The sequence below is a fragment of the Grosmannia clavigera genome, assembly GCF_000143105.1.
Source record: "Grosmannia clavigera kw1407 unplaced genomic scaffold GCSC_89, whole genome shotgun sequence".
NCBI lineage: Eukaryota > Fungi > Ascomycota > Sordariomycetes > Ophiostomatales > Ophiostomataceae > Leptographium > Leptographium clavigerum.
Window position 1 is genome coordinate 376,047 of NW_014040569.1, and position 16,467 is coordinate 392,513.

Below are 16,467 nucleotides of genomic sequence, written 5' to 3' on the forward strand. Positions count from 1 at the left end.
ACAACCTGTGTCACTGACGGCTTTCCGTTGTCTGAACAGCCGCGCGTTACGCTGTCTCGGTAACTATGGGCCTTTGTGCCCCGGAATGGCAGCGCCTGTCTTGTTTACTCCCTTTACTAAGTGTATTATGCGTGTCACGTGATGAATGTTGGTTGTTCGACTCCAGAAATCCAGGTATGGCAATTTAATACGTCGCAAACAATACACAAACTCCCGTCTCCGATGCCAAATCTTCATGCTGGTCTGTGTGCCTACTTTGGTGTCTTCAAAGAGCAGCGATACACCCCGAGCCGCTGTGCCGCTCATTCCTCGTCCGACTCGTCCTCGGGAATCTGTTCGGTTGGTTAGCTCTGCTGTCACGTAAAATACGTTACTCCAGACGGTATATTCTTACATCATCGTGGAAGTCCCGGCCATCTCGCGTGGCCTTGATCATGCCGATGCGGATGCAGAAGTCGCCGAAGCGCTCACCCTCCTGCCGCTCCAGCGCATACCGCTTCAGCAGCGGCTTCATGATCGCCAGAATCTCCTCCTCCTTGATGCTTGACCGGTACAGCTTGTTGAGCCGCTGTCCGTGGTAGCCGCCGCCGAGGTACATGTTGTAAGCTCCGTAGGCCTTGCCCACAAACGCCACCTCGGCCAGCCACGGCCGCGCGCAGCCGTTGGGACAGCCCGTCATGCGCATCACAATCGAGTCCTGCCGCAGTCCGTTCTCTTCCAGACAGTCCTCCAGCTTCCCGATCAGCACCGGCAGGTACCGCTCCGATTCGGCCATCGCCAGTCCGCAGGTCGGGAAAGCCACGCAGGCCGACGAACTCAGCCGTAGCGCCGAGAACTGCACGTTGTCCAGCTTGTACTTGCTCATCAGCGCCTTGATCTCGTCCAGGTCCTCGTCCGCCACATTGCTGATCATCACGTGTTGGTTGCCTGTCAGCCGGAACTCGCCCTTCAGCACCTTTGCAATCTCGCGCAGCCCCGTCTTCATCTGAAACGTCGGCGTGTCCTCGATCCGCCCGTTCTCCACAAAGCACGTAAAGTGGTTCAGGCCCCTCTCGTCACGCTGCCACCCAAACGTGTCCACGTTGGAATCGAAGTGGAACGGCCGCGGCGCTGCAAACGTCTTGCCCCACAGCTCCTCCACCTTGCCCTTGAACACGTCCACCCCGAGGTCGTCAATCGTGTACTTGAGACGCGCGTGCTTGCGGTTCTTGCGGTCGCCAAAGTCGCGTTGCACCAGCATGATCTTCTCACACGCAATTTGTACGTCCTCCGGCAGCACGAACCCAAACATCCGGCCCGTCTGCGGGTATGTCTTCTTGTTGTTGTGCGTGCTGCCCATGCCACCGCCCGCGAGCAAGTTGAAGCCAGCCAGCTTGCCGTCCGCGCCTGCAATCGCGACCAGGCCCACATCGTGCGCATACACGTCCGTGTCGTTGTGTGGTGGAATCGCGATCGTGATCTTGAACTTGCGCGGCAGATACGTCGGCCCGTACAGCGGCTCGTAGTCCTGCACCGCGTCACCGGCCACCTGCGTCTTCTTGCCGTCGTCGTCCGTCAGCCAGATCTCGTGGTACGCCGTCGTGGCCGGCAGCAGGTGGTCGCTGATGCGCTGCGAGCACGCCAGCACCTCGCGGTGGTAGCTCGATTGCGTCGGCAGCGAGCTGCACATCACGTTGCGGTTCACGTCACCACACGCCGCCAGCGTCGTCATCAGCGCCCGGTTGATCGCCTGCATCGCCGGTTTGAGCTTGCCCTTGACCACCCCGTGGAACTGGAACGTCTGCCGCGTCGTCAACTTCATCGTCTCGTTGCCCAGCTCGTTGCTGATGTCGTCCATCTGCACCCACTGCTTCGGCGTCGACACTCCGCCAGCCAGCCGGCACCGAATCATGAACGAGTACGCCGGCTCCAGGCCCTGCGCCTTGCGCTCGTCCCGGAGGTCCCGGTCATCCTGCATGTATGTGCCGTGGAACTTGGTCAGCTGCTGGTCCGACGCGCTGATCGCTCCGGTCGTCGTGTCGTTCAGGCCCTCGACGATCGTGCCACGCAGATAGTTTGACTGTATTTTCATGTCCTCGTTCGTCAGTGGTGCCGGCTCCTCCGGCAGGCCCTCGACCTTGTCCACGCCCAGAGCCTGCCAGATCTTCGGCTCCCATTCCTGGTACCCAGTCTGAAAGCCATCCGGGTCCTGGTCGTTGCCCAGACCAATATCCGCCAGCCGCTTGGCCCCGAGGTTAGCCAGCAGCTTATCCAGGTCCTTGCCCGGCTTGTTGTAGTACACCTTGTCTTCCTTCCGGGGCCAGTAGTGGCTGTCGCCAAGAGCCATAACGGAGTAGTTGACACCCGCCAAGTCCAGCTCGTTGTTGTCCTTGATGGCATCCCAGAAAGCACGACCGTTCTGCGGGAATTCGCCCTGGCCTGCGGTGGAGCTAATGAAGATAATGTTCTCCTCCGTTGAGAGATCTTCCAGCGGGTAGTCCTCCATCGCCATGACGGTGGTCTTCAGGCCTCTCGAACGGCCCCGGTTGCCAAGCCGCTTCGCCAAGGTCGTCGCGTTGCCGTTGTCGGACGCATACAAGATGGTAAGCGGTGCACCAAACAGGCCCTCGAGCAGCACGTTGTAGGCATCCCGAGCCTTGCGCTTCTGCTGGTCGCGAACCTCAGTTCCAAAGTCCTGAGCAAGAGTCGCAGCAAAAGTGGGCTCCTTCTGCATCAGCTGCGTGAGCTTGTTGTCGCGGTCCAAGAACTGCTTGAGCTCCTTCTTGATGCGCTCCGAGTCCAACGAGAAGTTGGCCTCTCCCTTCTCCTCGTTCTTCGGGTTCCACCGGTACAGAGGCCAGTAGCCCAGGTCCACTGCAGACTTGGTCTCGCGCAGAATCGTCAGTGGCGAATCATGCTCGCCAAAGTACGGCAGGTACGCCAGCACAACAGACGGTCCGTTAAACTTGCTGGCCTCATCCATGGCTTGCAGAACCTGCGTGTAGGAGCTGTACACGGCAACGGAGGCAACGTATGCGTTGCCAAAGTTCATTGCGTACAGCCCAATGTCCTTCTTTCTCCGACTCGCATCTGCCGCAACACGTTCGGAATACGGCGTCGAGTCGATGATGAGAACATTAACGTTCTCACCAGATGCCAGCACGTGGTGCACACCAGAGTTGCCCAGATCGTAAGACCAGGCATCCGAACCTACCAGCCACAGCGACTCGTTGTGGAAAAAGTGCTTGTTCTCCAGCAGCTTGCGGGATGCCGCTGAGCGGTCGATCTTAAATTGCGCCAGAACCTCGTCGGCAACCTCATCCGCCTTCTTGGAGTCGTTGGCCACTGCGGCCCAACGAGTAAGCAGGCGGTTCGGCGCCGCGGTCAGGAACGTATCCGACACGGCAGCCCGCTTTACATCGGCCACGAATCGTTGCCGGTGCTCCTTCCGCGCAAGGAGGGAACCGAAGCCAAACTCAGGAGTCGCAGCAACCGTGCTGGAGATACCAGCATTCTCTGAGCCCAGCGCATTTGCCACGTAGAGCCGGTCGTTGAAGAGCTGGTTGAGGATCTTGGTGTATGCCGTTTCGGTCTTGGGCTGCTCTAGAGTATACGACACTTCGGTAACCTCTGGGATCTCCTGCGCACCGATCTTCAGGTTCTGCACCGGCTTGGTCGCCGTCAGGTTTTCGTGGACGGTGCGCAGGGCCTCGGCCACAGTCTCGCGCGTGAGGTAGCCGACCTGGTAGCCGACAATGGTCTCAACACCGCCAGGGCCGCTCTTCACCGTAGTCAAGACGTCCAGCAACGTCGGGCCCCACTTCGTTGTCTTGCGGCTGATCTGCTCCAGGACGGCAATCCTTCGCACAGTCTTGGGCAAGGCGTTTAAGAGCTTGGAGCCCAGCCACGGCCGGTACAGCCGTGGGGTCAGGACACCGGTGTTGGTCGATGCGGCGATCTCGGCTGTCGAAAATAGCGTAGGATCAGAGCCAAAAACGAACAGGCAGTTCTCGGCGTTGGCAGGGCCGGTCCACTCAAAAGCGCTGTACTTGCGGCCGACAAGTCTCTCCAGCTGGCTCCAGATAGTCGACACATACTTGTAAATGTCATCTGAGGTGATGGCAGGCACACTGGGCTCGATCGTCGTCGCTGGGGAGATCGGCGCCGGCGAGCTCGTGGTGCTCAAAAGGCTGGACTGTTCGGATGCCCTGGTGGACGCTGTGCTCGGGTCCACAGGGAGCTGGAGGCTGCTTGCCACCGCTGACTGAGCAGCGGGAGTTGCTGTCTCGAGAGCGTCTGATACGACGGCTATGCGGCCTTCATCGGCATAAATGGCCGTGCCGGAGACAGGGGCCGCCTGGAAACGACGAGCGTTATCGATGTTCAGAATTTCCCGGACAATCTCTGAGTCCTCGGGGGCAACCGGCGCAGTCTCCGCCTGGACGGTAGCGCTGAAGAAATGCACAACGCCCTTTCCTGAACGGATAGCAAGAGCGTGAGCTGTCAGGCCGATGTCCTGGGCTTCCTGAACGGAGCCGGACTGCAGGAAGGTCCAGCCAGCATTGCGAATTGCTGTGATGGATGAGTAGTCTGGGAACTGGTCGGGGTGGAGCGCCACGTGAAGAACAACCGGGAAGTTGGCGAGTTTGTAAAGGTGCGACACTGAAGAGAGCAGGATCACAGAGCTGGTCGTGACCGAGACCAGACGACCTGACCGGATGGGGCCGAAGACTGAGAGCAGGGGGTCCGTGTTAAACCGCACTGTTTGGATCTAGTGCGCAGCCAATGTTAGCTGCTGCAATACAACCCCTCTTCCGATTCGCGGCAGAAAAAAAGTCCAGCTGCAGGGAGTCACCAACCTCAGGAACAGCATCAGCTGTCGATGCAATGATGCTTGGCACCTTTTTCTTCTCGAGGCTCTTCAGTTGCTCCGAGAACTCGGAATCCGCGCTCAGCGACGGCTGGACCGAAATGACAACATCGCTGGCCAGGTAGGCAATTCTCGCCACTGTGCAGCAACTCTGGTCAGCATATTTATAGTTTGACAGCCTTTCTGCGAGAAGTTGTGTTGGCTCCTGTCTGGGAAGCAGCTGGATTACAAATGCCAATGTCCATCCAATTCCTTCTGTCCATGCTGCACCACCAGCACAGGGCAGGTGCGAGACAGGACGAACCATCCCGAACAAGAGAAGTAACAACCGGTAAAGAAAGCAAGAAGCGTGCACGTACCTGCTTCGCCAGCAGTCTTGACCGGAGCAGACGAAGCCATTGTAGGCGCAATTGACTCTTTCCCAAGACGAGTTTAACGGCCAGGAGAAGGAGTTTGGGGAGAGGAAGGGAAATAAAAAGAGGCGTCGAAGAAACGGAAAAATTAACACAGTCAACGAAAAAAATCGTTAAGAGGGCCGCTTCGTCTTCACCACTAACGATGCGCCTAGAGATGTACCCCGGGTACAAGAGACGACTAATACTCGCCTCCTCTTCCTCTTCACATAGAGTAGCATACTGCTCAGAACGCCCCATTGCTCATCCCATCAGCAGGCTATATTTTCTCAGGACGGTGTCGGCGAGGCTTCGACCACTCAGCGCCTCGGACAGCCGATTGCGTGATCGTCTAGCGTGGCTGGCGAGAGCAGTGAAAAGTGACGGGGGGCAGCCGTGCTCTCAAACTACAGCGCCGACAGCGGTAGGAATGCCCGACGCAAGCGGCGAAGGCTAGGGCTCCCCGGGCGTTTAGGTGGCTCGGCGGCCACCGATAGTGCTTGCAACCAATGAGAGCATTTTCAAATCCCGATGACTGAGCTTCTGCCAGTGGGTCGTCCCCTCTTTTCACTATGACTAATACGGAGTACAGCAATCCCGAATAGCGAGCATGGCATCTCTTCGTGTACGAGTAACTCCATAGAAGCACGCAAACGGCATGTGTACGCGTACGGAAGGTAGCGAAACAGAAACGATAAAATGACATGTACGGAGTAAATATGACCTGTATATCATTGAGCATGTACCCAGAAATATCGCAACGGGCCAGGACAGTATCGCCTGACGTATTAAGATGAGAAGTAGTGCTCATCATGCCTTAAACCTATTCTTTCCCCAGCAAATGTGCACAAACTGAGCCAAGTCAATCTGTGTAGATAACGCCATCGCTCCAATATGTCCATTTCCCAAACACAGACGCAAAGGCATGTCCGTCCAGCGGGTTGCCAATGATTTCTTCGACAAGTTGTGCGCTGTACAATCTCTTTTGCGACGTCTCGTTCACGGCGACCGGACCTTGGCTCCAATGTCGCGTGACCAGTTGTCGTCTCGTTCACGGTTGAGCCAGTAGCCGCGGCCCACTGTAACGAGCGCCCGGCCAACCTTGCCCTTCCAACCCTCTCCCGCAGGCCAGCCAATTGCAAACGGGTTGGCGCCGTTGCCCCTGCCACTGCCGCTTTTGTTGGAGCGACGGCCATGATTACGGCGACGGCTGGACCGCCCGCGAGAAGACCGCATACCAGAATTGAGGCCGGCCTCTTCATCGTCAATATCGTCGTCCCCAGCATCGTGGGATGCCCACCCGGAACCTTCTTCTCCCTTGTCTTCGTTTGCATCGTTCTCGCTATCGTCGTATGGGAGAGGGATCAGGTTCGCTACATGCTCGCTGTACCGCTGCAGCACACGTCGTGCATAGGACATTAAGACCAAGCTGAAGTAGACTCGCACCACAGTGACAATCACAACCAGCGTCAGGCTGGCCGAGGCCTCGTGAGCTCCCATCCACCCGCCGCTGCCGGCCGTTGGTATCGGTGATACTGTTGCTGTCACTGCAGCGATCGATGAGCTCGTCACCGTTGCCACATTCGCTGTTGCCGTTGCGAGGCCCGCGGTGACAGTCGCTATTGTCTCTGCATCCCGGCGGACTATTGTCGACGCAGATGTTGGCGTCGGAATCAACGCCGTCGCCACCGCCAGCGATGATATTGTCGCGTCCGTGAGGGAGTCTATTGCGCCGGGGACTAATCCGTACTTGCCTGCTCTTACAGCATTGTAAAAGCCGATCGCAAAGACAGTCGTGTAGGCAGCATTGGCAATTGTGTCGATGGCGTATACCCAAGCCAACACCAGATTCGGCAATGGCGTCTCCCGTCTGATATGAGGGAGGCAAATCGCGACTGTCACAAGGACAGCAATGTTGTAGAAATAGGCCGACAACTGCGTCGCGTTTAAGGAGAAGCCCGTAATCAAGGCCAACACGCCATAGAGGCCGGTGAGCTTATTGAACAGCAGCGTGAGCACGATAAGCCCCGTGCCCAGCTGGAGGGGAACGAAGCCAAGGAAGGTCTGTTGTTTGTTAGGAACATGATGTTATACAGCAGCGCCCAGCCAACAACAGGCCTTGTCGCATCGCGTCTGCCTTTACGACCAAAAATCGTTCTGTTTGTGTTTCTTTTTTTTTCGCCGCACAGCACTTACTTTGGGTCGTGGTAGCCGAAACCACGGTGTAATCGTCGAAAAAAATGCCATCTTCTTGAAGTACTGTCTACAATGACAAGCTGCAGTAAACCGTCAGATTTGAAAAAAATATATACTGGAGCAAAACATTTCTCGGACCGTCCGAGAATGAAGATAGCCTCAAGAAATTCGACGTTGTCGGAATAGTCGGCTTTAACTCGCGCTTGAATAGTGGGGCCTATCGCCTCAGAATTGCTGCTCAAGAATACGCCGTACAATCATTATTAATTTTTACGCGTATGGTCCACCTTTCACGTGTGAGTTACGCTGACTCATGCCACGCACTCGGGAGGCTATTGCTCGATTTCACGATGTTTAACATGTCATGTGAAATGAAATCGTTCCCTTTCTGTTTTCGGGGTGAGCCCCTATCATTTGTCAGGTGTTTGTGTGTGAGTATCTGAACCGCTTTCACACCATATGGTGAGTTTCTTAACCCTTTCGAAAGACAAAAAATGCATTTATCCTTTGTCTTCCGACAGCTGCATAGGAGTCCCTGTGGGTGCACGGAGTATATGATACGAATGGGCTCCCTCTTTCGTCAGGAAACAATAAAAAAGGGGGGTAAACCTATTATAGTGGGGGTGTAAGATTGAAAGGAGGATAGTGGGCTGGCGCTGAACTGCTGAAACTTGCTGTAAGTGAGAAAGCCTCGGGCAGTACGAGTGTTCCGGTAATGTAAGATATGTCACTTGCGCAGTAAGCAATCTTCCAGGACAGGTTTGTATTAGAATATCTTCGAGATGATTTTATTTCAAATTTGATAAATGAAAATCGCTGTATGTGCAGCTATCGGGCGGCGCTGCACGTGACGTGAAGAGCGCCTCATATAACAAGTCATTAGGATTCTACAACTCTCAAGAATGTCTTGCCACTCCCGGATCGCACCGGTTTCTCAAGCATGCGCCTTGCGAATCTTCACGCTTCCGTCGGCCATGCCGAAATACGCAGCGACGGGCTTCTGTGCACCTCCATGGCCGGCCTTGATTTGGTAGCCGTTCATGCCCGTGAACAGGCCCATCTCGACGATGCCGGGGATCTTGATCAGCCGATCAGCCAGGCCGTCCACCGTCCAGATGCCATTTTCGCCGTCCGCGTGCGCTTCTAAGCCGTCTTTGGATAGCTGCAGGGGTGCAAAAGGTGCGTCTATCAGCCACATACTATTGTCGGTGACTACGGGACCAGCCTTGCGCGGGAGTCCTTGGCGGATCTGCGGATTTTGTGCTCCCAGCTGCACAAGCTCGTTCAGGACGCGCTTCGCTGCCAGCGGCAACACCTCAATTGGAATTCCCTGTTTCCAGTTGGTGCCGAGACGCGGCGCCAGCTTCCGGTAGTCTACGTTGTTAGACCACCCCCCTCCCATCTGGATCTTCTCAGGCTGGATAACGTACCGGCCACGCAGACAAACTTCTTGGCAGATGTGGCAACGATCTTCTCTTGGAAGAGACACGCACCGCCACCCTTGATCAGGTTGAGCTCCTCGTCGACCTCGTCGGCACCGTCAAAACAGACATCAAGGCTGGTATTCAGTGGCAGCTGAGCAATGCTGGAAAGCCGCAGGCCAGCATCTTCGATGAGGGCCATCGATTGATCTCCCGTGGGGTAAAACGTCATAAGTGCAGTGACGTCAGCACCCTGGGCGGCAATAGCTTCGACCACATAGATGACCGTGGATCCGGAGCCAATACCGATATGCCGGAAAGCAGGTGTGAGATGGTCCTTGACAGCCTGGTATGCTGCAGCCTTTTTGGACTGTTCAATTAGCAAGGCTGCGTCTGCCATATTGTGTGAAATGTGTGAGGACAAGTGGCGATGGGGTCGCAATTGATGGCCGCTTGTCTGCAGGACAATTCTCCTTGGTAGATAACGCAATTGTCTTAAAGACATTGTTCAATGGGCGTTCGCTGCCAACTAAGCCAAGAAACTTTTATCTAGATAGTAGACGCTGGTCTCTGATTGCGTTTTACTCCGTATTTACACACGTGATCGAAGTCTACTCCGTAGCAGACAGCCAATAAACACCTTGACGTATCTCCACTTTCACGCTCTCGCTCGGCTTTCACAGCATTATCCGGCAGGAGCGGTTTATAACAGCACGCAAAGTATAAGGAGAAAACAGAAGGGCTATTATGGTATGCATTAAAGAAAGGCAGAAAATGCACGCGACTCGTCATCCATGGCCCGCCGTTTTGTCCTTATTATACAATGTTGCATGTCAGTCCTGAAGGCAAAGGGGAATGAGAAGTAGTGCATGCACTCTGCTCTCTGTTTCATAACGTGATGGCATGCGTTAAGGCGATCATAGCGGTGCGTAGAGTGTGCTGCTGACAAGTTGGTCCCCAGCTCTAACAAGCACATCCTTCTTGGCTTGGCGGGGCGGGCGTCGTCTTGACATCAATCACTGCTTTCGTTAGCCAGAACTCCCATGGCAGCATAGCAGGGGAAATGAACACAACAGAGGGGTCGACTGACTCTGGCTTGACGCTTGTGCGGCGGCGTCCGTCCCTTCCATTCCCGGAAGGGCCTGTGCTATTCTTTTGAATAGCGGCTTCACGTTGTGGCCCACCTTGGCACTGGTTTCCACAAACATCAGGTTGTTCCTCTTGGCCTCCTCTTCGCCCTGTTGGGTCGTTACTTCACGTTTGTCGTTTAAATCTGTCTTGTTTCCAACGAGAACAATTATGACATCGTTTCCACGCTCTGCACGAACATCGTCGATCCATTTCCGTGTGTTTTGGAAAGATTTCGCATCTGGGTACAAGTCATGCCAATTAGCGGTCTGCGGAAGATAATGGGGCCACAAGTCGGCCGAGAGGAGGCTCGCTCACTAGAAATATCATAAACAACCACAGCCACGCTCGAGTCGCGGATGTAGGATGGAATCAAGCTCCGGAAACGCTCCTGGCCTGCTGTATCCCAAAGTTGTAATCGAACGGTTCGGTCTTCGAGGTACATCGTCTAGAGGCAGTTAGTCGTGACGGCTCGTATATGTTACAGTGCTGGCGGCGGCATAATGCCGCCTGCTCCCAACTTGAGATAGCTTGCCTTGGACAGAAAATCGATTCCAATAGTCGCTTGGTACATGTTGTCGAAAGAATCGTACATGAATCTAGTGATCAAGGACGTCTTGCCCACTGTGAGGCCAAAGCCGTAATAGTCAGTACACTGTTGCCAACCTGATTTCTGCCAGTGACTTTGGATTCGTACCACTCTGCTCGCCCAGAAATACCAGCCTAGATTACACATAATGTTAGCTCAGCCCATCCCGTGCTGCAGAAACGAGACTCTCCCGACACTGCGGAGAGCTAGAGAATTGGGAGCGGATAATTACTTGTATTTCTTCAACGGGTTGTTATAGGACCCGCCAGCTCCCGTTTGCGCCATCGCTGCAACGAGAAGAGAGCAAAGAGGAATGTGAAGAGTTGTTGTTGGAAATGGGACACAGGTAGGTCGTGCGGATAGCCGAAAGGAGGAGGACGGTTGATCTAGGCGCAGCAAAACAATCCAAAAAAAAATAGAAACGTGGCAGAAGAGGGATAGGTGAACGACAGAAATATGCTTGATAACTGTAGCTCGAAAAAGGGGGCAAGTGTCCTGGTGTGGGGACGTCGCTAAGACGGTCAGTTGCGATATTGAGAGAGCGGGAGGTGTGGACGATTCGGTATCCGGGAAGAGCCAATGTTTCGTTATTCTATGGAGGTGGTATGCGTTGACTGCTCCACCAGAACTTATGAGAGCATGGACCCAGACATCATGGTGTATTTTAGGCTTGGTGTCAATTTTCTAGTCTGGCCGGCTCGGCGACGCTACAGTTGCGTCACGTGGAGATAAGATAAGATAAGATACGGCTCTTATCGCGTTGGAAAGAAAAAAAGGCAGAAAACAGCAAAAATTCAGCAGGCCCCACTGAACGATCAACCTTTCCAAAAGCCAGGATTGGTAATATTGGGAGAAATCTTCTTGTACAACTTTACATACTTGACTGGATTAACCTCAAATCACAGACAGACGAAGATGCCTGTTCTCAAGCCTCTGGCGGGACCGCCCGCCGCCCCCCAACAACACAATCAACCTTCAAGGAAGGGCAGGAAAGCCTGGAGGAAAAACGTCGATGTCTCTGAGGTAGAAAAAGGATTGGAGGAGCGCAACGAGCAGATCATCAAAGGGTAAACTATGATTTTTCTGGCGGCTTAGTCCTTGTTGTGCTCTAATATAGCGCGAAATACTGACCTATATCCTGTTGTGCAGAGGAGTGATCGTCGATCGAGACTCTAAAGACCTGTTCCAGGTAGCAGATGAGGCAGACTCGGAGATCGCGAGGCAGTTGCCCAAGAAGTTCAAGAAAACGTTGAAGGCAGACGAAATCATTGCACAGCGGTCTGCTGTCCCGGCAGTTTCTGGTCGCAAGCGCCAAGGCGAGGACAGCAAGACGACAGACGGCGTGCTTTCGACAAAGCGGCAGCGCACCAACTACGTCACACAGAAGGAGGTTGTGCGCCTGCGGCAGCTGGCAAATGGCAACCATGCCTCGTCGCTACAGATTGTGGATGCAGATTACGATCCGTGGGCGGCCAAGGATGAGGTGGCAGAGGTAGAGCACAGCAAGCAGGGCAAGTTTTCGTTCTTGCCACAACGAAGCAAGGTCAAGGCACCGGAGACGCTGAAGCACGCACCCATTTCGCTCGCGGCAAGCGGCAAAGCCGTTCCTGCAGTAGCCAAGCCCAAAGCCTCGTTCAGCTACAACCCGGCATTCAACGACTACGAGGCGTTGCTCACAGAAGAGGGCAACAAGGCCGTGGAGACCGAGCGGAAGCGTCTTGAGGCCATTGAGGCTGAGCGGATAAGACTGGAGGCCGTTGCCCGCTCGGCAGCCGAGGCCGATGAAGCCGAGGCACGCGCCGAGATGTCGGAGTGGGAAGAGGACTCCGCATGGGAGGGCTTCGAGAGCGGTGTGGAGGACGAGGCGACAGCCGCAAAGCGGCCGAAACGCAAAACTCCCGCGCAACGAAACCGTATCAAACGGCGCAAGGAAGCTGAGGCGAAGAAGAAGCACGACGCGATTATCGTCCGCAAGGAGGAGCAGGCCAAGAAAATCGAAGCGATTCTGGCCGAGGAGCAGGCGGCGCGGGAGGCACTGGCGATGCCTTCACCGTCTGACGAAAGCGACGCAGATGCTGAAAGCGGAGATGATATTGTGCTACGGCGGCGGCAGCTGGGCAAGTTCCGACTACCAGAGAAAGATCTGGAGTTGGTTCTGCCAGACGAGCTGCGGGACTCATTGCGCCTGCTCAAGCCCGAAGGCAACCTGCTCAAGGACCGCTATCGAAGCCTTCTTGTCCGAGGAAAGGTAGAGGTTCGCAGGAAACGGCCATTCCGGAAGCAAGCCAAGACGAAGGTTACCGAAAAGTGGGCTCACAAGGACTTCCATTTGTTCTGAGCTGTGTATCTTGCATGATTCAAACGCTGTGTCGGCCACAGAAGTTGCATTAAGTAGCATCCGTATGATTAGGATAAAGAGGCGAAGTTTCATGATATTCGCAATGTTGGATTATGTACTACATATCCTAGTATTGTATTGTATTTGGTGGTGTCAATACGTCACCTCCATATTATTAACGCGGCTTGCCTTGCCGCCTTGCTCCTTCCCTGCCGATTGTATCTTGCCGTTAGCTCTCTGCTATCTGTTTCTTTCAGCACGCATCATCTTACGTTTTCGTCTCACAACATTGTATCCGTGTTCGCCAATTCATTCGTTGGCATTACAACTGCAATAAGCGTGGGCTCCACTACGGAGTTTCGGAGCAACATATTTAGGCCGGCGCCGCGCGACCGGATTATCATTACAGAGCAAGGCTGCAAGAGCTTGTCCAAAGGCTTCGGAGCTGGAAGTGAAGTCTGGCCAGAAAGTTTGTATCCAATTTCGAATCGCATACAAAGTCGTTCTTATCATAAACGCAATCGTCCGCCGGAGAGCAGCTGTATTCCATCGCCCCGACGCCGGAAGTTACCAAGGCGCGCCATTTCTCAAGACGATCGCGTATGCCCATTGCACCGACTGACCCACTCTAGCGCTCATCCATGCTGGTGTCCTCGCTATGAACACCACAGCACCTCCCCTTTCTGGCTCTGTGACCCGGCAGCGAACGTCTACGCTTCGACGCTCCTGTGAGGCCTGCAGGACAGTTAAGGCCAAATGTATCATTGAGGTGGCAGAAGCCACGGACCAGTCCCGATGTTGCAAGAGGTGCGTTACAGCTAGGCAACACACAGACCAGACTGCGGCTAAACTGAATACCCCCCTTGAAAAAATGCCGATCTCGATTACGGGGAACCATTGCAGCTGCTGACTTCGCATCCGGCAATTCGTATAGGTGTTTGAACCATGGAGTGAACTGTGTGTATGAGAATGCATTAGCTCGACCAAAGAAGCTGAAATATTCGTCGTAAGTTGTTCCTTACATATACCAAGTGCTGCTACTTGAGCTGCGGGCTAAGAGATGTTTGTACCAGTCGCACTCGGGTGAGGGATGTCGAAGAGAAGCTTGATGGCTTGATTGCCCTGATAGCTGCAAGGAAGGCGACAGCTGCCCAGGATGCTGTCACTGCTCTGGAGCCTGTCCAGTTGGCATCGCCGCCAGACCTCCTTGCTTCTGCTGCCGAAATGTTTTTTACGGCTCCCAAGACACAGCTGCCTCTATTTTCACAACCATTCTTTTATCCCTCGCCATCACCAGTGAAATATACGGGTATCTCTTTGACCGATTTTCCGGAACGAACTATAACCCTCTCGACAGCCAACACTATGCCAGTTTCACTGAGCAACGATGTCATTAATCGAAATATCATCAAAGAAGAGAAGGCCCAATCACTTCTGTCAGAGTACACTGTGAACTGTGAACAGCAGTTTCCCTTTGTACTCCTCCCACCGTTTGTGACTCTCAGCCACATGAGACGGGAGCGACCTTTTGTTCTCTTGGCAGTACTCACTGTTGGTGCCGAGACTCATCTTCAGGCACGATTGGCCCTTGAATTTCGGAAAGGCCTTGCACAATCCTTGATCGTAGAGTCTAAGACCGGTCTCGACCTGTTGCAAGGCTTGCTTATCTTCTGCACATGGTACGTGGACGTCCTAGGCAAATACCTTTTCCGATTAGGCTCTTAACATAAATGTCTACAGGCACCATCTGTATTTCAAACCATCCAGCAGCCAGTTGTATCAGCTCTCGCAGATCGCTGTAACCATGGCCGTCGATCTAGATCTGGAAAACTCCCTATCAATATGCCAAGCAGATATTTTGCCAAGAATGCGAGGCTCGGATTCTCAATCCTCGACAGGGAGTAAACGCAACCCGGCCATAGGCTACCGCGACGAAATCGAACGTGCACGCACCTTCATTGGAACCTATTGCATGTCAGCGAGCGTTGCCATAGCACGCCGGAAGCCAACTCACTTTAAGTTTGACGATCGAGTTGATCGAGTATCTCAGATACTAGCGACCAGTAGAGAAGTACCGTCGGATGTACATCTTCTGCTACACCATGTGAACATTCGCAAGTTGACGGAGGACGTACATCGTGTCTTCAATATCAGCAACCCGAACGACAATGCAATCATGGACGAGAAATACATCGACACAATGGTCAAGGATTTTGAGCGCCAGTATGCGTGTATAAGGGACTCGATGTCGAGTGAGGCCTGGGACAATGGTACGCTTCTATTCTATTCTCCGTCAGCGCCCGCTTTACTGATCTGTCGACCCAGCTTCCCTCAAATGCGCCGTGACGTATTTGCCGGCTGTCATTTACGAAGTTGGCTTGAAGGTGCCGTCTAGTCACCGGCCCATCAGTCGATCATCGTCAGCTGCTCCATGCTGCAACTGGTGTATATCGCCGACCCGATTGGCCATTGTTATGAAATGCATTCACGCCACCCAAAACTTTATCACCACCCTTCTCGAACTCCCGAATCCCGTCTTTAGGCATTGTACCACAGAGGAAGTAAGTCACCATCTCGATGCTGTCTTCCTTCTTGCGCGGGCAAGTATGGGACACGTGGGTATAGGAAAAGTCAACCTATTTGCAGCGGCCGATCTAGAGCGGTATCTGGAAGCCTCGGAACAAAAGATGGCCTCAATGATGGCATTCACAATGTCCCATGATGGGACCGACGTTGCGGAGAAAAACAAAGATGCTTTCTGGAAGCTGCGGGAGATTTACCAGTTCTGCCTTGCCTGGTATCGCGCCCATGTGCGCGACAAGCAAGATGCTGTCGATCTGAAAGACAGGTCCTGTCACGATGGCAAATCGAGTCAGCGAATGTCGTCCGCGTATCTGCTCTCAAAAGAATTTGCTGTATCTGATAAAACTACGGTCAGGGACGGCCAGGATAAAGGATTCGTACAACATCCCGCACTGGAGGCTCGATTAAACAAGGACGCGGAGAGCCTGCTGGTGGAACTCAACGTGTGTGAGAAGTCGATGGCTATGATCTCGGCGTCATGTCCAGGACCAGTATCGACATCTACTTCTGGAGACGTATCTCTGTCCGATTCGGTGTCCCAATCAGAGTCGGCAACAGGATCAGGGCCTGGAACGGACTGGGAAGAAACCGAACCAGACTTTGACTCGGCGCTGGCAGACGGCTTTGGCATGGTTCCCGATGTTTATGAGCCCACAGCCGACGCCGACCCTTGGAGTTCCATGATGCAGGCATCACCCCCATCGCCTTGGTTTACTTTGTGAATTTGATGTATGCAGGGAAGAGGTTAATGTAGTCTGTTATTGTATAAATATGTAGTATAGCAATGATCTCTCCAGATCATTAGAGCGACCTGGTCTAAATGCCAATCTCGACTCCTATTTTCTATGTTGGGCCGATACCTTTCTTCTCCCAGAAGACAAATTGAGACTAGATCAGATGCCTTGGACATTCAAAGAGACGCGTGAAATTGCAATGGACTACACCGAAGCCAGGGACTAGACCCGGACAGT

General features: G+C 53.9%; 6 protein-coding genes across 6 annotated transcripts; 2 read left to right on the top strand and 4 right to left on the bottom strand.

Annotated features, from left to right (window-relative positions):
• Positions 1-302: 302 nt before the first annotated feature.
• Positions 303-5,248, bottom strand: CMQ_5717 (sulfite reductase beta subunit; the record flags this gene model as incomplete). The annotated part of the gene is made up of 4 exons (XM_014313304.1): positions 303-332; positions 395-4,750; positions 4,839-4,987; positions 5,209-5,248. 4 exons carry the CDS (start codon positions 5,246-5,248, stop codon positions 303-305), a joined length of 4,575 nt encoding a protein of 1,524 aa, XP_014168779.1.
• Positions 5,249-6,240: 992 nt separating this feature from the next.
• Positions 6,241-7,488, bottom strand: CMQ_5492 (duf1753 domain containing protein; the record flags this gene model as incomplete). The annotated part of the gene is made up of 2 exons (XM_014313079.1): positions 6,241-7,305; positions 7,438-7,488. The coding sequence occupies 2 exons, from the start codon at positions 7,486-7,488 to the stop codon at positions 6,241-6,243; spliced, it is 1,116 nt and encodes a 371-aa protein (XP_014168554.1).
• Positions 7,489-8,371: 883 nt separating this feature from the next.
• Positions 8,372-9,258, bottom strand: CMQ_5496 (ribose 5-phosphate isomerase a; the record flags this gene model as incomplete). Its single annotated transcript, XM_014313083.1, has 2 exons — positions 8,372-8,811; positions 8,868-9,258. The coding sequence occupies 2 exons, from the start codon at positions 9,256-9,258 to the stop codon at positions 8,372-8,374; spliced, it is 831 nt and encodes a 276-aa protein (XP_014168558.1).
• Positions 9,259-9,821: 563 nt separating this feature from the next.
• On the bottom strand, positions 9,822-10,581 carry CMQ_5751 (Ras small monomeric GTPase; the record flags this gene model as incomplete). Its single annotated transcript, XM_014313338.1, has 4 exons — positions 9,822-9,877; positions 9,949-10,227; positions 10,305-10,434; positions 10,522-10,581. The coding sequence occupies 4 exons, from the start codon at positions 10,579-10,581 to the stop codon at positions 9,822-9,824; spliced, it is 525 nt and encodes a 174-aa protein (XP_014168813.1).
• Positions 10,582-11,490: 909 nt separating this feature from the next.
• On the top strand, positions 11,491-12,913 carry CMQ_5606 (p60 domain containing protein; the record flags this gene model as incomplete). Its single annotated transcript, XM_014313193.1, has 2 exons — positions 11,491-11,642; positions 11,725-12,913. 2 exons carry the CDS (start codon positions 11,491-11,493, stop codon positions 12,911-12,913), a joined length of 1,341 nt encoding a protein of 446 aa, XP_014168668.1.
• Positions 12,914-13,571: 658 nt separating this feature from the next.
• Positions 13,572-16,218, top strand: CMQ_5529 (c6 zinc finger domain containing protein; the record flags this gene model as incomplete). Its single annotated transcript, XM_014313116.1, has 4 exons — positions 13,572-13,720; positions 13,987-14,592; positions 14,654-15,183; positions 15,239-16,218. 4 exons carry the CDS (start codon positions 13,572-13,574, stop codon positions 16,216-16,218), a joined length of 2,265 nt encoding a protein of 754 aa, XP_014168591.1.
• Positions 16,219-16,467: the final 249 nt, after the last annotated feature.